General features: G+C 40.8%; 1 protein-coding gene across 2 annotated transcripts; it reads left to right on the forward strand.

Annotated features, from left to right (window-relative positions):
* The first annotated feature begins 4,125 nt into the window (after nt 1–4,125).
* On the forward strand, nt 4,126–16,367 carry nod1 (nucleotide-binding oligomerization domain containing 1). 2 transcript variants are annotated; one of them, XM_034115625.1, is made up of 12 exons: nt 4,126–4,305; nt 5,860–6,056; nt 6,152–6,326; nt 7,176–8,985; nt 9,076–9,159; nt 10,835–10,918; nt 11,097–11,180; nt 12,066–12,149; nt 12,231–12,314; nt 13,058–13,141; nt 13,231–13,314; nt 15,408–16,367. In XM_034115625.1, exons 2-12 carry the CDS (start codon nt 5,880–5,882, stop codon nt 15,478–15,480), a joined length of 2,823 nt encoding a protein of 940 aa, XP_033971516.1. In that variant the 5' UTR covers nt 4,126–4,305; nt 5,860–5,879; the 3' UTR covers nt 15,481–16,367. The 2 variants fall into 2 exon arrangements, with proteins under 2 accessions (XP_033971516.1, XP_033971517.1); XM_034115626.1 differs by having other exon boundaries at nt 4,126–4,229.
* Nucleotides 16,368–21,085: the final 4,718 nt, after the last annotated feature.

The raw sequence follows: 21,085 nt of genomic DNA on the forward strand, positions 1-21,085 counted from the left end.
AGCAGCAAACTTTGTGTGCATCAATTACGCCAACATAGCGGATCCTCAGAGGCTTAAAGCGTTGGCTTAGCCTCTACAGATATCGTGGTCACTATCTGTAGTATTGCAGTATAGTATCCTAAAGATTACAACTTGATATGTTCTAACTGCAGGGTTTGAATTATTGTAGATATATGTATTTATGACACAGCTGCACACATAATCAACATACTCTGAACAGGATATAATGAGAGGGATTTGAATATAGTAACAAAAGATTACAGGTATTGCGAGGTACGTTGATTATAGAACTTTATCCATGCACCATGATATGGGCTCAGAACAGTCTCATAATACACACATGCACACAGAAGGATTCACACTTGTATTTCATGATCCGCAAAAGGATTCACACTTGTATTTCCGGATCCACACTTGTGTTTTTCAATGCACACACAAATGTGTTCCGTTTCATATACATGTAAATAAAATCCAAATACAGAAAAAAGTTTTACATATGTATTTTTGATCCTCACATATTTGTTTTCCGTTTAAAACCGCTGAACCTGCAAACACAAACCGCTTTCTGTGCATGGATCGCTGTGCATTCGTGTGTGGGTTTTTTGAAACTCCCCTGACGGTCACCCGATTGTACTTGTAATTTTTTCTATCTATAGCCAATCAGATGTCTCCTCAATTCTAAGCCAATCACATGAGCGCGCCCCCACGAGGGTAGATTTCTTGCGTTCATGACGTAGCGCTTCATGTACGCATTTTGCGCTGTCCGGAGCTGACAGGTCCATGGAGCCTGCCTGCAGGCGCTAATCTCAGGACACTTCCACTCTCAGTACATTGCAACTTTCCGAGCAGGAAATGCACGCAAATACAAGCCTTTATATTATTAAGGTACAGTGCCACTTTCCGAACCATTAATGAATGCTTGTGTACATAAAAACGGCAGGCAAAACCGTTTTAAATGTGTGTTTCCTGTATGGCGAATACAGCGGCTTTATTTATGTATGTATGAACTTGTTGTGAGTGTGGAGGGAGCAGCTACAGGTTAGCTTAGCCTAATCGATCAGTGCACTACGAAGCCAGTGCTAGACAGTGAACTGTCAACGGGGGGAGCCCGCCGGTCATTATCGGCCGATATTCACTCTTAATAGTTTGATCGGTGCTCTCTATAAAGGCCGATCAGGAGAGCTGGATCTGATCGATATGGATACGCGAGTGAAGTTTTAGCGAGCTGCATGAGAAGCTGACGGGCTGTCAGGAGAGAGGGAGGGAGAGAGGAAAAGAGATGATACTCCCGTGTTATTAGCCATATCCGGTCATAGTCCGGTAATTACCTGCTAACGGAAACTCTGCTACACAATTCTTCTTCTTCTTATTATTATTATTGAAACATGACCGGTAAGTTTCAAATTTGTCCGGTAAAATAAATTCTGTCCGCGGAAACCCTGCTCCGGACAGCGCAAAATGCGTATATGAAGTGTCATGAACGCAAGAAATCCTACCCTCGTGGGGGCGCGCTCATGTGATTGGCTTAGACTGGAGGAGACATCTGATTGGCTATAGATGAAAGAAATTACAAGTACGAATCGGGTGACCGTCAGGGGAGTCTCAAAAAACCCACACACGAATGCACAGCGATCCATGCACAGAAAGCGGGTTGGGTTTGCCGGTGCAGAGGTTTTAAACGGAAAACAAATATGTGAGGATCAAAAATACATATGTAAAACTTTTTTCTGTATTTGGATTTTATTTACATGTATATGAAACGGAACACATTTGTGTGTGCATTGAAAAACACAAGTGTGGATCCGGAAATACAAGTGTGAATCCTTCTGTGTGCATGTGTGTATTATGAGACTGTTCTGAGCCCATAGCATGAGGGCACACTATCAGCTGAAATAACGAAGCTGTTTCAAAAGGCAAGGCAACGCAAGTCAAGTTTATTTATAGGATATAGCACCTTTCAACACAAGGCAATTCAAGGTGCTTTACAAAAATGAAAGACATTCAGACAAAGGCATTTAAAAACAGTCATTAAAAAGAAAAGATAATAAAAGAAACATTAAAAGAAAAAATACATGAATAAAAAGTACATGAATAAAAAGTTACAGTGCAGTTTAAATGAATAGTTCAATTAAAAGCAGCGGCAAAACGAAAAGTCTTCAGCCTGGATTTAAAAGTAGTAAGAGTTGCAGCGGACCTGCAGGTTTCTGGGAGTTTGTTCCAGATATTTGGAGCATAATAACTGAATGCTGCTTCTCCATGTTTAGTTCTGACTCTGGGGACAGAAAGCTGACCAGTCCCTGAAGACCTGAGAGTTCTGGATGGTTCATAATTTAGCAGTAGGTCAGAAATGTATTTAGGGCCACCATTCAGTGCTTTATAAACCAGCAGCAGTATTTTGAAATCTATTCTTTGACACACAGGAAGCCAGTGTAAAGACTTCAGAACAGGAGTGATGTGATCCACTTTCTTAGTGTTAGTGAGGACTCGAGCAGCAGCGTTCTGAATCAGCTGCAGCTTTCTAATAGATTTTTTAGTGATACCTGTAAAGACACCAAAAGTCATTTCTTTTTCTTGATCAAACCGACAGTAACCTAGAGAGATGAGAGGAAATGAGAGAGTGAGGGTCCCACAACTCATCATGGTCAGGCCTTAAAAACAGGGCTACAAGATATTTCAGAACAAAATATAATAAAACAAGAATAAAGGACATTGGAGAAGTACTGTAAGGGGAGATGAGAACAAAGAGGCTACCTTAAAATTGAGATTAAAATAAAGGTTAAATACCTTAATGGTCTGTGAATAGTAACTTATTTTGCAGAGGTGGAAAGAAACTAAGTACATTCACTCAGTACTGTACAGTTTTCAGCTGCTTGTACTTTAATTCAGTATTTCCTATTTATTTTATACTTTTAACTCCATTACATTACATTTGACCAAATGTGTTACTTGTAGATTCAGATTTGTCATGCTAGATACAAATAAACTAATTAATGATTATGTATTTTCATGGATTTAACTATAGCAGTTCAAAAAGTAGTTGACATTATTTCCAGTTGCAACATAGGCACATTATCAACTATAATAATCCAGATAATTATATACAGCATATTCTAAAATAACAAATTTTGCATAACAAGTGCTTTTGCTTCTGGTTTGGTATTTATTATAGTTAAATATTTTACTTTGGTAGGATTAAGAATGCAGAACGTTTCACTTCTACACCATGCCATCAGTAAAAGATGTGAGGTGGCCTACTTCTTCCATCAGTGATATATTGCATAATCTTATTGTCAGTGGTTTAAAGTAACTAAGTACATATACTCAAGTACCGTACTAAAGCACAATTTTAAGGTACTTGTATACTTTACTTGAATATTTCCATGTTATGCTACTCTGTACTTCTATCCCACAATTCAGAGGTAAATGGTGTACTTGTATTCCACTACATGTATTTAATACCTTTAGTTACTTTACAGATCTGGATTAATGATGAAATATAATCAAGTGTTAAATCAGACTTTAGTTCCACCTGGAGTAAATCCACAAGCTACCCTGCAGTATACAAAGTCATTCAAACTAGCTGCACCTTTACCAGCTTTGATAACACTTTAATGATCAATCGTTATAAAACATATCATATATATTATTCTGAAATGGACCAATCTGCACAATCACTACTTTTGGTAGGCCTACTTTAAGTATATTTAGATGCTAATACTTTTGTACTTCTACTTGAGTAACCTTTTGAATGCAGGACTTTTACTGTAACAGAGTATTCCTACACTCTGGTACGTCTACTTTTACTCAAGCACACGATCTGAGTACTTCTACTTTTACTCGAGTACCAGATCTGAGTACTTCTCCTTCCGCTTAAATCTTTTACTTTGGTAGAACTTTGAAAGCACAACTTTTTAATTGTAACAGTGTCCTTCTACACCATAGCATTAATATTTCTAATGTAGTCAAATATTTGGGTTGGCCTACTTCTTCCATCAGGGACATTTTTGCATAATCTTAGTGTAAAATTGAGAAAATACCTGATATAATTTTAAATACCACATTTCCGTGGGTGCATGAACGCGGCACTAACACTTTGTTGTGACAGTGAAGGAATGACGCGTTCAAACTGCATACTTTCACTTCCTCCAACACAAAGCTGTCTCTGTCAGAAACAGCAGATGTAATGTGTCTCAAAGTGACATATCTGGGCACTTGTGACATTAAAAAGGGTAAATTCCTCTCAACAATTGTTTGTCACTTTACAGTTGAGTGTTTACAGCGCTTTGGTGTGGACGCAACACAATGGTAGGAGGAATGTTTCAGTACTAGCGCAAGGACAGTGAGCTTTGCAGATGTCATACTAAACAAACACAGCTAATGTAGCACGGTGCTAATGATGTAACCAGAAGCCGTTATTTTTACATTTGTTACCTTGAATTTACCTGTAATTTGTTTTTTTAACACACTGTCAGTGCTAAACAAACAGAGAGGAATATGTTGACAGTGAGGAACAAAGGAGTGTCTAACCTCTTCATTGAGGAAGGGATTACAGGATTTAGGAAACACAAAAGAGCTAACAGATACCGGTCATACCTTGTAAAAATGTATTCAGTTCAACATATTTAGCATTCATTTGTAAAAATGACAAGCCAGTCAACAACTATGGAGCAGCTGTCAGTTTTATATTGGTAACACTGCTAATGCTAGTAACGCTGGTTAAAGAAGTAGCCTACTGAGATTTTTCACTTAAGTAAAAGTAGCAATTCTTCATTTTAAAAGTACTTTGTTACAAGTAAAAGTCCTGTATTCCAAATCCTACTTAAGTAAAAGCACAAAAGTATGAGCATCAAAGTACCAAAAATAAAAGTACTTACTATGGTGAATGGCCTATTATTTCATGTGTTTACCACAGGTGCTACTTGTAGAGCTAATTAGAATACCTTTAAATACTGCTGCTGGATATCTTTACCTCTAAATGTACGTCAAAGTTGATTTATTATGTATTTATGTGTTGTGTTATTTATATGTTGTATATTTTAGCCGGGCCGGCTCAGATAATTGGACTTGCTTTTTACAGCGCCACGGCTTCCACAGATGAAATATTTGTATGCATTTATTGTCAAAGCATTTAATGTATTCATTGCTATCGGGATGTTAAGAGCATTCCATGGAATATAACAAAAAGTGTTTCTGAAGTGAATTACCTACCCCACCTTTAAGTACCGTACTTGAGTAAATGTACTTTGTTACTATCCACCACAGTTAGTCGGGCCATCAACCAGTAGCAGCTGAATGTTATCTGGACCAAAAACACAGTGACAGGCTGCTGCTGCGTGTATTACTGGCTATCTCTACTACATTTATCTGACAGATGTACATACCTTACAGATTCAGGTTTAAATATCCATCAGTAAATACAGTAAGCAGTAATTTTTATATATATATATATATATATATATATATATATATATATATATATATATATATATATATATATATATATATATATATATATATATATATATATATATATATATATATATATATATATATATAAGCTCAACATTTACCAACTGTGATGAACATAATGCATGAAGTGTATGTACAATGTATTACTTCATATGATGAAATGGGCCATTACGCACAACAAGTACTTATACTTTTGGCACAGTATATTTAGATGCCAATCCTTTTATATTTCTACTTTCACACAGTATTTAGTATTGATATATTTACTTAAGTAAGATATCTACTAAATATCACCAGTGATGTCCAAATGCAAATTGTTGATGTCTAAAATGGTATTATATAGATATAGGAACTGATGTTTAAATGGCTTTCACCTGTTTCCCCACACAGGTGGCTGAGCTGCAGTAACCATGGGTCAGAGAGAAGAGGTGAGGCCGTCCTGCCTCTCCCTCCTCACCTACCACAGAGAGCTGCTGGTGTCCCGGCTCCGGAGCGTCCCCTGCATCCTGGACAACCTGCTGGCCTCTGGCTTCGTCTGTGAGGAGGATGTGGAGATCGTTCAGCGAACTGCCACCAAGACGGACCAGGCAGGAGAATCAAAGACATCTGTTACATACATAGGGTGTTTTCTGTTTTAAGGCTAACTGAAAAACTGACATTCTTTTCATTCATTATTTTTCAGGTGCGTAAAATCTTGGAGCTAGTCCAATGCAAAGGTGAGGAGGCCTGTGAATACTTCATTTACATAATTTACAAAGTATGTGATGCATACGTAGACCTCCAGCCATGGCTGAAAGACATCAACTTCAACCCAAGCAGTGAAGTAGCGCTGTTGGACGTGGTGAACACAGATCCCAGTAAGTGTTTCAATCACTCACACTGTTCCTTTTGCATTGCTTTTCTACCCACCCCATATATATATATCAATGAGTGTAGAATATGTTGTAAAACAACCACATTTAAAAATAAATACATTCAATATACAATATCTCCTCTGTACATTACACGCTCTTAGTCCATGCAGATATATCAAACTGTAACTTACCACAAATAACTATTAAAGTTAAGAGGGATATGCATGCATGCTTTCTTTAAAGTGTGTGTGTGTTTGTATGGTGCGTCTGAGCTGAAATGTATTCAATGTTATGTTATGTACTTCATATATTTTATTGTGGATGAACTTGAGTACGAGTAATCCAAAAAATACAGTTTATTGAAAAAAAAACCTTTAGCCTTCACTGATTTAAACATTTTAAAAGATAGGGACATTACAAAGAAACATATTTTTAAGAATGGATAAAATGTCCTAAATAGAAAAATCCTTCATCACTGAACCTTATAATAAAGCTTACTATTGCTTTCTGTTTCCCCCATGCAACATCAGTGCCAAATGTCTGAAAGCGAACAAATACGAATGGAAAGTGAAAACAAATCTGAAACCTGAAAAAACTAGATTTGAGACTGAAAACGTAAAATCTGCAATTGAAAAAAAAGGATTCAAATATCCAAATATGTATAAAAGTGAAATATGACAAAACTGAATCAAAATAATAATCAACCCAAAATAAGATTTGAAACTTATTTTTCTGTTGAATACATCATTGTGTTTTTCAAAGTTCAGGATAAAAACTTGAACTTTCAAATAAAATGTATTTCTTTGAATGATCAAAACCTTTTTTGATTTAGCTCCATATGCTCCCCCCCAGTCAGCAGGTTCAGTGAGAAGCTGAGGCGGGGCATGAGCCAGGACACCAGCTTCATCATGTCGTACGGCCAGCGAGAGGAGACCCGTCTGGAGGAGCTGTACACCGACACGCTGATGGAGCTGCTGAACGACTGCAACGAGAGTCTGGGCTTCCTGGAGAGTCTGCACACGCTGCTGGGAGACCACGCAGTCTTCAACCCCCAGGGGGAGACCATCTCTGTGATGGGGGATGCCGGGGTGGGCAAATCCATCCTGCTGCAGAAGCTCCAGAATCTCTGGTCCAACAAAGAGCTACAGACGGACGCCATCTTCTTCTTTAAGTTCCGCTGCAGGACGTTCAGCCTCTTCAAGGACTCGGAGCAGATGTCCCTCAGAGAGCTTCTGTTCAAACACAACTGCTGCCCCGACCACGACCCGGACGACGAGGTGTTTGAGTTCATCCTGCGCTTCCCTGAGAAGGTTCTCTTTACGTTTGACGGCTACGATGAGATTCAGATGAATGACCTGATGAATGTTGCTGAGGTGGGCTCACCAGATGTAAAGGCCCACCCCCTCCAGCTGCTCATCAGCCTGCTCTGTGGGAAACTGCTCAAGGGTTCCCAGAAGGTTCTGACGGCCCGCACAGGCACCGAGATCCAGAGCAGGGTAATCAGGAAGAAGGTGGTTCTGCGCGGCTTCTCCCCGGCTCACCTGAACACCTACATCCACCTGCACTTCAAGAAGCAGGAGCACCGAGAGCTGGTGTCCGTGCAGCTGGATGCTAGCCCCCACCTCTGTGGCCTCTGCTCCACCCCGCTCTTCTGCTGGATCGTATTCAAGAGCTTCAGGCACCTGCACACCATGCATGATAGTTTCCACCTGCCTGACACCTGCATCACGCTCACAGACATCTTCCTCCTGCTGTCCGAGGTGTTCCTCAGCCGCTCAGCCGCTCCTGCTCCGTCTCTGCTGAAGAAGAGCACTCGGTGTGCTTCCGAGACGTTCAGAGCCGGGCTCAGGTCCCTCACGGCGTTTGCCAAACTGGCTCTTCAGGGTATGGAGAGAGGAAGCTTCATCTGGAGCCAGGAGCAGATGAGTGAGTGTGGGCTGACGGAGGAGGACCTGTCGCTGGGCTTCCTGCGGCCTGTCGGTGAGTTCGACGCCAGCGGGGGCGCCGCTACATTTGAAGTCCTCCACATCACCCTGCAGTCTTTCCTGGCAGCGTTTGCTCTGGTGTTGGACGAGCAGGCTCCTGCCGGCTCCATCCTCAAGTTCTTCACAGAGTGCAGCAGGAAGAGGAATCCATTTTGTGTTCCTTTTCAAGTCTGTATCAGTGGCTCCTCAAAGTCCAGGGAAAGTAATCCATTTGCGACAAATGAACACCTTCAGTTCACTAACCTGTTCCTGTGCGGCCTGCTGTCCAAGGCTCACATCGGCCTGATGGAGCATCTGGTTTCTCCTGTGTTATTAAAGAAAAAACGGGCCTTGCTCAAATCCTACCTTTCTACCAGTGTGAAGTCCCACCTCCATGGATTACCCCACTATGATGGTGAGGAGGGCAAGAAGGTCCATGTGCTGCCCAACTTCCTGTGGATGCTGCGCTGCATCTTTGAGACGGGGAGCAGAGACATCGCCCAGACGACGGCCAGAGGCATCACGGCGGACTTCATCAAGCTGGGCTACTGTAACGTGTTCTCCGGGGACTGCACCGCTATCAACTTCGTGCTGCAGCACCGTCACAAGGTCCTGGGCCTCGACATGGACAACAACAACATCAGTGACTATGGGGTGAAGCAGCTGAAGCCCTCCTTCAGTAAGATGACAGTAGTGAGGTAAAAAACAGTGTCTTAACCCGTTCTCAATTGCAGGATATTCCAACATATATTCCTCTAAAGAAAATCTAACTGGATCTTTCTCCGCAGACTGTGTGTGAATCAGCTGTCTGACAGCAGCATCGAGGTTCTTGCAGAGGAGCTGTGTAAGCACAAAGTCGTGGAAATCTTGGGGTGAGTACCCCTATCAAATATTCAATTTGATCTGAAAAGAAACACTGTGTTATACAGTAAACGTATATAATCTAAAGATACATGTCTACCAGTGGTGGAAGAAGTATTCACATTCTTTACTCAAGTCAGCGTACTAATACAATAATACACATTTAATACACTTTTGACTGAAATAGCAATCTGGACTAGGCCAACATCCAAATCACAGTGGGCACAATATTTGGTAAAGGCAAAATATGTGAGAATATCATTCTAAATAAAGTGTTGTAGTGCTGCAGAGAATGCTGGACTACAAACAGCATTGTACAGACTTAATAAAACATCCTTGTATGGGAGAGTGGGGTAAGCTGAGCCAATATTTACTTATGTTGTCCTCTAAGCAAGGATACATGAGATACAAGTCAAATGACAACAACAACCTTTATTTCAGGATGTCATCTGTCAATCAAAATGAAAATAATGCATGTATCACAAAGGGCCATGAAAGCATGACTACTAAAAAAAAAAGTGGTCTCTTGGTTTAACTTGCCCAATCTAAGGGGTAAGGTGATCCGCATCAAGGGGTACATTGACCATTTGATTTTTCAAGTTTAAACCTGAGTTGTTTGGTACAGGAATGTTGTTGCTGTCTGCTAATTCAAAGGCCAGTTCACAGCAATTATTTTGAGTAACTTGGAAACAGAAATGCTCAAGTAAAGTATAAAAATGTACATTCATATAGTTGTGGTTATTTAACATCTTGCCAAGGACAACAGTTGAAAATTAGCCTGCTGGCTAATACTGGCTCATTTACAGCAATGTGGATTAATGTGCACTGTCCTTTAAATAAATAAACAAACAAACAAACTTTGGTGATAGGACAGAAATCTAGTTTTCTCACTTCACTTCATGGACTTTTAGATCAAATGTACTTTTTTCTGAGCGCTTGAAGAAGACTTTGTCCATGTTGACTTATGATGATGTATTGAAAGCTCATTCTTGACTTCATACATTGTAACCAGAGGAGGGACATTGTTTCCCTGAAGGGACAGTGTGCTGGATGTTAGTGCTGTGGAACAACTTGTCTTTGAGAAATACAGTGGCCTTAGGGTTTTGTAATATTGTGAAAGTTCCTCTCTGGAGCTAGTATGTTCATTCTGTAGAAACATGGTCATGCAACATGGAATAGGACCTGCTCCATATGTAGATCTATGCTTACACAATTCTTAGTTTAAGGTGATTTTACATAGTTAATATATATATATGTAATATTATATTCCATTTCTGCCAATCCCCTAAATACAACACCTTTGCATTTTACATTTTCTGTCAGTCATAATTCTAAACACCATTCAAGTTCTACTCGACGTGAAAAGTTAAATGAATATCCGTAGCTAGGTGTTTAGCCAAACAAGATTTCCATTGCTATGGTGAGTTTGATGTTTACCATTGAGTTTTGTTAAGTGTTTTATAGTATTTTTCGAATACATAATAAAACATACACAAAACGTCACGATACGTCTAAATATGTTTTTTTTTCAAAAGCAAAAGTAGGTACACACCTGTATTTTTGGCTATACAAAAAGTAGAGGTACAAAACCTGGTAGCCAATATGTTCCTGCCTCAATAAGTGTTAGCACTCCATAAAGTATAATTCCCCTTGTTTCAGAGTAACTGAATCTTTCTCTGTCCTCAGCCTTTACAACAATCACATCACAGATGTTGGAGCTAAACTGGTGGCTCAGATCATCCAGGAATGCCCAAAGCTGCGAGTCGTCAAGTATGCTCTAACTGTTACCAGTATGATAATATTATAACTATTATATCAATAACACTGATATAAGTAATGACATCTGTTGTGATCTTGGTATTTGTTAGTACCTCTCAATTAATATACCTGTTTTGGCGAATAATTTCTCATGTCCCTAAACCTGATGATTACATCACTTTGTCCTTAGGGTTGGCAAAAACAGGATCACTGGTGTCGGGGGGAGATATCTGGCCAGCGCAATCCAGAGGAGCTCTTCTATATTTGATGTGGGGTGAGACCTCACTGCTGTCAATCATCTCTCTGCTGTATTCGTGTCCCGCTGTGCTCATCAAAGCAGGGGGGTGCAAACATGTTTCAGAAGAGGACAAAATCAGTTTAATCGGTTTTTTTGAGAGAGAAAAAACACATGTTACTTGATTTACTCAATAATAACCTTCTTAGTATTTACCTATTTTCTTTTGAATATGATCCCCAATTTAGAAAACCATTAGAATACATCCATCACCATTTAAATCCTTTCCCAAGTTGGGATCATTAGTATCAATCTGTCATCTATCAAAATGTTCCAGGTCACACAGTTTAAGCTTTAAAAAGGACATGTTTGACTTGATGATCGTGTGTGCATATTACAAATGTGAAATGTAAGCATTATGCTGCGTTCCATTTACAAGTCTGAGGTCTGAACCGGGAGTAACGTCCCTCCCGAGTTGACTGCGTTCCAGTAGCACAAGTCAGAATGTTGCCATGAGCAATACCGGTTATACATTACTAAGCTTTATTTTGTATTTTCTGAACACAAACATTGTAGCCACATATCCACAGGTAGAAGATGAGCAGTACCATATGCACACTTGATTTAATGTGACACAATTAATACAGTGTTCTCTTAATGTTCATATGCGGAGACTCCATTTTGAACAATGGTCTCGGGTATGGTGAGGTATCTCAGAGTTTACAAGCAGCAATTCTGACCTCAGGGTGCATTCCAGTTTAAGTTTCCACTGGGAACTCAGATACTCCCACTTCCCAGTATTACTGGAACTGGCCAGTCAACATGTGCAGTTTGCTTTCTCTTGTAGGATACTGCTGGCTTGATTAAGAGTCCCTTAGTGTTTCCATGCCTCCTGATGCAGATGTGTGTTCTCTGTGCTCTCAGGATGTGGGGGAACAGCATCGGGGATGAGGGAGCAGAAGCATTCGCAGAAGCCTTGAGGAACCACCCGAGCCTCACCAACCTCAGGTGAGAAGCAGCTGCCTACAAATACAATACAAACTCACAGTTTTAACTCTTTGATTAAATGAAGATGGTTCTGTGTTCTAGTCTCTCAGCCAATGGCATCACGTCTAGAGGTGGGAGGAGCCTGTCGGAGGCGCTGAAAGAGAACAGCGTGCTCAGGATATTCTGGTAGGCTGCTCTCACTCTGATTTCAGTGGTTTCAGCCGTCTGCTGTCATACCCAGGCTGCCGTCAAATTGTCAAAAAAATCAGGTCCCATGTCTTTTTCTAACCACTTCTACTTAACCTCAGTCATGGGGTTATGGAAAGGGTGGGGGGATTTATCTATCTCATCTTTAACCACGCCCACTTCTGCATTAGCATAAAGCTGCATGATTGTGTCATGGATTTCTAAAGAGAACGTCCCCACATTAACAATGCGGAAGTCCTATCACGTCTACATTAGCTTGCGGAAAAAACCACATGTGCTTTTTATTAGACAGCCGGGTGTAAGCCATGCTGAAACACGTTATAGCGGGTGTGACAGTGTTGGAAGGTTACAAAGCACAACTACTCAAATACTGGCTTCACATTGTTTGCTAATTTATGTTTCTGAAATCCATGTTAAATAATTATTAACATAACTGTGATCTTGTTTCATATCAAAAGAGCTATTTGCATCACTCTACTTAGAAACAGATGCTCTATGAAGTGACTGTAGCTGTCAGATTCATATGTTGAGGGATGAAAACTCCAAAGGTGACGCTCTGACGCTGCAGTGATGCTTTAGTGATGCGGAAGTAGGCGTGGCTGAATCTAAACTGAGTTGGAAAAGCGCTTTTGGGTCATTTCAGTCTGTTAGGAACCTTCCTAAGAGAAACACATTCTCATATCTGTCATATAGAAGTGTGTAATGCGTCTGTGCTGTTGCAGGTTGGTGCAGAATGAGCTCACTGATGACGCAGCGTCACACTTTGCTGACCTGGTCCAGGCAGACACAGGTCTCAGCCACCTCTGGTAAAGATGACACACACCATGGGTCCTGCTGGATACTCTGCTCACACATAGCCTGTCACACACTCACCTCTCTGTGTGTGTGTCTGCAGGTTAATCAGCAACCAGTTCTCTGTGGAGGGGATCCAGCAGCTGGCCGAGGCCCTCCCTCACAACTCAGCCCTCAAAGAGATCTGGTGAGGACCTGGTGGTCTTTCTCAAACCATCAGGATATTAGTATTTATGGTTGGATAGCTTTTGTTTGGTTTTCAGGTTGATATTGGGCCGCTTTAATGATATTTGAATAATAACAAGGTTGTAGAGACTATTCGTCCTCAAACCAAAAGCATAAACAACTAAACAAGGAAGAATATGAAAGGGGTTAGTGATCTACACAGCTTAAAGGTCCCCTATCATGCAAAATGCACTTTTTGAAACGTTGCTATCAGAAACAATGCACGACGTGTTTTGGAAGTAATACTGTATGGTCTTTGTTTACATTAGCAAATCAAATCAAGTTTTATTTATATAGCACATTTTTAAAACGATTTTTGGTCGAGCCAAAGTGCTGTACATATAATAATTACCTTACAGTAAGGACACTTTACAGCAAATATAACAGCACAGTTTGTGCAGAATATCAGTATGAGAAAACGACACCCTCTGTCCTTAGACCCTCACATCGTACAAGGAAAAACTTCCGGAGAAAAAACCCACAGTTTAAAGGGAAAAATGAGAGCAAGCGTCGCTAACACTCAGAGCTAACCTGTACTGGAGAGAGTATGTGTAAAGAAGCAGGATATAAAAAGGAACTCACCTTGTGGTAAATCCGCGAGAGAGAAAGCATTTGAGCTCCATACTGTTTCAGAAATAATCCTTGATGTGGTTTGGAACATGATATGGCGTTTAATTAAGGAAGCATTTTGCTGAGTATCTCGGTAGAATTCTCCTGCATAAGCATGCATGAACTCTCCTCTCATGCATGCTCCAAAGGGGCGTGGCCAGCAGCAGCTCCAAAGGGACGTGGCCAGCAGCAGCTCGGAAACATTTAAAGCTACGGACCCAGAATCAGCACTTCTCTAACAGGGCTGAAATAGAGGGGTATGAGGCTACAATAGAGTGGTGCAGTGACGAGTCCTAAAACCCGGAAGTGAGTTAGCATTTTACCACTACGGGTTCCCTCGTCTCAGAGCCAATGGGATTTCTCCATAGGATTGTGGAAAATAACTCTAAATAAGGTCTGTAGTTGACACAAATGTAAGAGACGGATCACGTTTTGTTCTACGATATTAAATCCATCAGCAGTGACCCCACTGGTGATTTCTGAAGAGTTTACGTGTCTGAAAAACGATGGTTGTTAACATGTGGCTGAATAGGACTACAGAAGTTGTAGAGGCCGTTGTACGTCATTACGCCGACCACGTAAAACACTCCTCTAAGTTTGTTTGCCCTGTTCTGCTTGAAAGCAAGTACCTGCCTCCTGCAAACTGTTCAAACAAACGCTTCAACTTGTACCATTTAGAATCTGTATTTTTAAATATCGATCTTAAGTTGGCGTGACGTTGAAGTCGTGCGACCCTGCTGTACTCGGTTGTAGTTCGTTTATAGCATAACGTTAGCATTTTGCTTCTGGCGATTAGATTTATGATTCGAAATGATAAAAGTAGGGTAGACATGTGGAGATTATCCGGCTGAACAAAACGTGCATTTATCAACAGGTTCGTTTCCACAAACCTTATTTCGAGCTATTTTCCAAAATCCTATGGAGAAATCCCGTTGCTTTTTTGTCGAGGGAACCCATGTGCAGCTTACTTCCGGGTAAATACGTCATCCCTGCACCACTCACGTGGGTTATCTGTTTGGTATTTTGAGCAAAACACTTCAGAGACATGTTTTTTATATATCTGAGACGTATAATATATGCCTAGAAATTGTATAACAGGAGACCTTTAAGACTCAGCTCATTGTTCAGCTGTCAGGAAGTTACTCCACCTGCTCAGCACACACACACAGAGAGGAAGATGTACTGAGTTAACCCTCCCCGGTAGCAGATGATGTCACTCTCTATTATGTGATCGACGCAAAGGAAAATATGGGTTTGAAAAGAGAAACATAAGAAGTGATATTTACTGGTGGTGCATTAGGGAGCTTAAGTAGCCGATGTTTTTCCGTAAATAAACGTTAGTTTCTCTCTGTGGTAGTTGAAGAAGCCCCTTACAGCATCAGAGCCACATTCATGTGTTTTAAATGGTGAGTAAATGTGTGATGGTGTGTGTTCCTGTGTCCACAGTGTGAAAGGAAACCAGCTCTCGGAGCAGGAAGAGAAACAGTTTGTGGCAGAGAAGAGGCTGCGCTTCCACTGAGGGGCACCAACCTCAGACCTGCTGAGTCATAGCATTAAAAAGTCCCACTGTCAGTGAAGGGGAATTACACTCGTCTATATACACTTCACATCCATGAGGAAACTGTCACTTTCATGTCATGTAGGAGATGAAAATATTTGAAATTTGAGGTGACTATTACAAAAAAGGGGAAGCACTGATGTACAAATGTATTTTTCTGCGTATAAAACTTAATTTAATTTATTATTTGATTGCTACTCAAGGTGCTTTGACATGTTTTAGGGTTAACTTTAGTGTGAATGGAGGGCCTAATGTTCACTGTGCAGATCAAAAAGAGTGTGTTTTGTTGCATCCTCCTGATGTGCAGCTGGAAAGGGCTTTAGTCACTGAGGACAAAACATGGAGCTCCTTTCAGTGAAGAAGACTACACTATATATCTATTTCCCTACAGAGATCTTTTCCACATCTCATGTCTGCTTTTATAAATTATTTGTATTTGATATTGTAGAAACGTATTTCTTGTTAATGCCATCCAAAGCAATCACTCCTCTCAAACAGGCCCCTATCACTTCTTGATAAGACTTCGTATAACACTGCCATACAGGAAGTCTAATTATCACAACTGAAGTGACAGAGGCCTGCACACATTGATGCGTAGTCCCTACAATGGGTCAAGCTTCATAACCGTTGGATACTACATTTCCCATAATGCATAGCAAGCACCCATCTTTTTTGAACTATCTGGCGTTAGCATTGGACGCCACCACTATCATAATGAGATGTCCCCACACTGTGAAACATACACACAATACACAAAGTAGAGTGTTTAAGCATTAACAATGAGAGAATGTTTTTGTATCCAAAGGTATCCCTCTTGTGTGCTTTTTTAAAATAAATATTTTAACATATTTGTTTGTTTCTGTCTTGTTACATATTGCACAGCACACATGCTCAGGTAATGCTTGATGGGGATCCTGACAAGAAACAGAATGGAAACACTGCAAGGTGATTAAAAGAAGCTCACGTCAGGACGGTGTCCTCACACACTCCCAGGACTACTAAAGATGAACATACATCCCACACCTACCTCATGTTTCTGACTCTTCCTCAGTTGTCATGGAGATAATGTGGCTGTCCTCTAAGTGAGGAAGGCCATGGCTGAAAGTGTTGGAAAGCTTTAGAGAAACAAAGTAAATGGACGAGGAATCTAACCTCCCCCTCTGTTTACGGAATCATTTAACAGCAAATACAGGATATGATGTTTTCTTTTGCTAGGTGGATGAGTCTGTTAAAGAACAACAATAAAAGAAATACCACAATGACAGATCATCGAAAGTCTGTCGTCTAATAAGGCCTTCTGTTGTACTTCCCCAAAAAATAAAAGCATAAAAAGACATCACAGTGAGGGTCAAACCTCTTTATATCTTGAAATGTATATTAAATAACATTTAATTGCAGCACTGAGATTGAAGGGCCTATCAGTCTGACAAGTGTTGAGACTATTTCTACAAACGGTGAGCACTGACTGCCCCCCCCCCCCCCCGGAGAACTACATGACTGTAGACCCAGCTGATCTCTGTGATGATGCACTGAACATGGGTGTGTTAGTTCACATTGTGTAATACAGTCATTTAGTAATGCAACAGTTTGAACAATTTGTATTCCCCTATTGTAAAGAAAGAACAAACATCTAAAGATCAAATTAAATTATAATTCTTATTTATTTCGATCTTTGGAATTGAAAGTTGAAGCAGCTCTTAAAGTCAGGGTGGGGGAGGGGGGCAAAGGAAATATGAATGGAGGGCCTTGTTTTAAAAAAAATAAAAATGAAATATAAAACTGGCTATATATATATTAAAATATGTATATCACAGCACTGATATCAGACCACAGATCTTTGTGTCTCTTTTCCCATTGTTCTCTCCCCTCTCTACTGCCAAATGTCAGCAAAAAGTAAGTTTGAAGTTCACATCAAGGTTATCAGAGTGGTTCATAATGCACTCAGTGTGTCTCTAACAGGCGGCTCAGTGTCAGTGTGTTCCTGAGCAGGATGGAAACACGCTGTAGAAACAGAACACACAGAGCAGAGGCCTGTACTACGAAGCTGGATTTTCGCTTAGCCAGCTAACTTCAGGGAAATCTCGGGCTTTCCGGTCCTACGACGCTGGTTCTCTTTTTAGCGGGCTAGATCTCCATGGTAACTTATGCTGAGCGGCAAACCTGCTCCGGAGCAGGTTAGGTGGCAGGCTAAGAGATCAACTCAGTGAAAGCACTGCCTGCTGACCAATCAGAGCTCCGTGTGCGGAGTTTAAAGCGATCAATTCATATTACAGGATAGAGGAAATACAGAAAAACTGCCGTTGCAGGAAAGATGGCCGGCCAAAATCAACTGACTGTGTGAACGTGAAAATGAATAGAATATCCCCTCCCATCTTCAGAGCAATCTGACCATTATAATATTAGCGTTAAGAAAGCTTACTTAAATATCTGCCACGACATAAGTAACCGGATCAGAGTAACATTAAGTACAGTCCGCGGCACTGTGAGTGCAGACGGCGATGTGTCCCATTATCATTCATATCATATCACATCATAATGTATCATATATTTCCTTATTTGAGTCAGCTTCTTGAGCCGTATCTGGCGTGCAACACTCACAGTGTCACATACTGTATGCAGAAGTATTATTTTAAGCAACACATTAAGTTGATGAAACACTCAAGTCAAATGTAATTAAAGTCAGATCCACTCGTGTCTTGGACGGGGCAGTGATATCATAAACCTGTTAATGTACGCATTCAAACACTTTTTCTTTTACCAGCTGTATTCACCTTGCAGGTGCAGCTATGTGGCTTTTATCCTGGATAAAGTGTTTAAGTCATGGATGTTTAAAGTTTAACTTCTTCATATTTGACCAATATTAAAGTTCACTTTTCATTCAGGAAGTATGACGCTGCGCTGTCAGTACGCTTGTCCGTGTTTGAGATTGGTCGAATGCTCCAAATACCACCCCTTTCATGTGAACGCGCACCTAACTAGATAGGACACGGCTGGCTTGAGCGATCCACTTGATAACCAGCGTCGTAGTACAGTTTAGCCAGAGCGCGTATGTTTTGGATTGGGCCAACCGGCTAACTCAAACATATCCAGGTTAGGTTGAACCAGCTTCGTAGTACAGGCCTCTGATCTCACTGAGGAGCCCTGTGGACTCTTCTTGGATACAAACCATACACTGTATATATAAATGGACGTAGGGTCTGTGACGTTGCCCATAGGATTCTGCAGAGTTGCCGAGAAGACAGTGGGTGTTTCTCAATCTGCCGAGCATCTTGCTTCAGAAGCGAGTCAAGAATACTTCCTGGCATTCGGAAAACGAAGAGTGGAACACGCTAGCAAGTGTGCAGGTGTGCGTCATATGAGAGGCCCCGCCTTACATCTTCCGCCACAGATTTGGGGAAATTGGTCCGTGCGCAAAGCATTGTGGGGATTTTAAGACCGCGGAGTCTACTCATGTGCAGCCTCGATATTTCTCCAAACGGAGTACGCCGGGCTCGGTAGATTTCCAAGTATGCTGGAGATTGGAACAGTCCTTCGGCGGCACTCGATGACGTAGTATGCTTGAAATAGTGGCTCTGAAGCAGCTTTACTTGCGATTGAGAAACACCCAGAGACGTCAGAGTCCAACTCCCGCCTGCTCCAAATAGAGTGGCAAAGTCACGCCCATCTACTTCCGGTCCATGGGACCTTATTTCTGAAAAATAATGTATTGAAGTCAATGGAGAGAGAAAACGTATCTTTCGATCCCGTTTGAATTGTGCCATGAATTACACATATGATGTTTGTCAATCTTAAAAAATCATTTCCATGTCAAAAAAGTCACAGTGTGTCGTAAAACTGTTGAAATATAAGACTATGAATAATACGCAACTAGAAAGACTACAAATCCCAGAGTCGCGTAAGTGATGTCATAACTGATGTCATAATTGTTTTCCTCCACTAAATAAGAGATAGCTAAGATAAGATAACTTTAACAAGATGCCTGTGTGCTTAGTACCAGGTTGTTCATACCAGCAATGGGTCTTGCTCGTTCTTTCGCCTCCCGTCTGATGAAAGGACCAGGAGTGGCTGGATCAAGTTAGCTAACTAGCTAGTAGCAAGCACGTTAGTTAGCATTACAGCCTTAGCCTTGTCATTTTTATTAGCCCAAATTGGGACCTTATTTCGGAAAAATTATGTATTGAAGTCAATGGCGAGAGAAACGTTATCTTTCGATCCCGTTTGAATTGTGCCACGAATTACACATATGATGTTTGTCAGTTTAATTTTGCAAGTCAAAAAAAAAATGTTTTGCCGTAAAACTTTGGAGTAAGACTTTTTTTGTGTGAAACCGCTAAATGAACTACACCTCTGGTCTCACACAACACACGTCACCAAGATGGCCGTCACTACTGTCTTACTAAACATTGACTACCCTCACTATCACCACAATGAAACACGTCCAGAAGAATGTCATGCAAAGCTGCCTGCCTGCCTTCCATTCTCCCTGAACTGCCTGATCTTTTTAATGTTCAATGTTAACCATTTGTGCAGATAGCATGAAGTAATAAAAGATCGCCGATGCTAATGTAGCGTTAGCGTTAGCATGTCTCCCTCGGGGGCAACCGGGCTTAAACGGTGTATTATAGAATGATTTTACCGGTGTGACGGTACTCTTCAAAGGGTTCACGAAATATGACTACTACTCTACTGTTTAACATTTTGGGTTACTTAATGTTACTTCATGTTAAGGCTAATAAAAATGACAAGGCTAAGCCGGCTGTAATGCTAACCAACGTGCTTGCTACTAGCTAGTTAGCTAACTTGATCCAGCCACTCCTGGTCCTTTCATCAGACGGGAAGCGAAAGAACGAGCAAGACCCATTGCTGGTATGATAACAACCTGGTACAAAGCACACAGGCATCTTGTTAAAGTTATCTTAGCTATCTCTTATTTAGTGGAGGAAAACAATTATGACATCACTTACGCGACTCTGGGATTTGTAGTCTTTCTAGTTGCGTATTTTTCATAGTCTTATATTTCAACAGTTTTACGACAAACTGTGACTTTTTTGACATGGAAATTATTTTTTAAGATTGTGTAATTCGTGGCACAATTCAAACGGGATCGAAAGATAATCTTTCTCTCCCCATTGAATTCAATACATAATTTTTCCGAAATAAAGTCCCATGGGGCGGAAGTAGAAGGGCAGGACTTCGCCTCTCTATAAGCGCAAAGAGGCGGAGCCGAAGCGGGAGTTGGAAGCTCCAGAGCTAGCTGAAGCTACCAAGCTAAGCTAACATGCTCCCCGTCTGCACACTGCCGTCGCATTTTACGTTTCTAAGGTAAGCGGACATGAAACTATTCAGCAAAACTATAAATAATAATCTAAGTTATTGAGTTTACAAACAGAAGGCATGTTTACCTTCACGTTGTGTGTGTTTACATTCATGTTCCTGTTGCTGGTGTCACCGCCACCTGAACATCAGGAATAACTCCGCAGGGAACATCAGGGGTTAAAAACAGTAAATAAAATGAAATGTGTGTTCAAATTTGATTAGGTTTGATGCACAGAAAATACTACTATCA

This window comes from Trematomus bernacchii, unplaced genomic scaffold (assembly GCF_902827165.1).
Source record: "Trematomus bernacchii unplaced genomic scaffold, fTreBer1.1, whole genome shotgun sequence".
Taxonomy (NCBI): domain Eukaryota; kingdom Metazoa; phylum Chordata; class Actinopteri; order Perciformes; family Nototheniidae; genus Trematomus; species Trematomus bernacchii.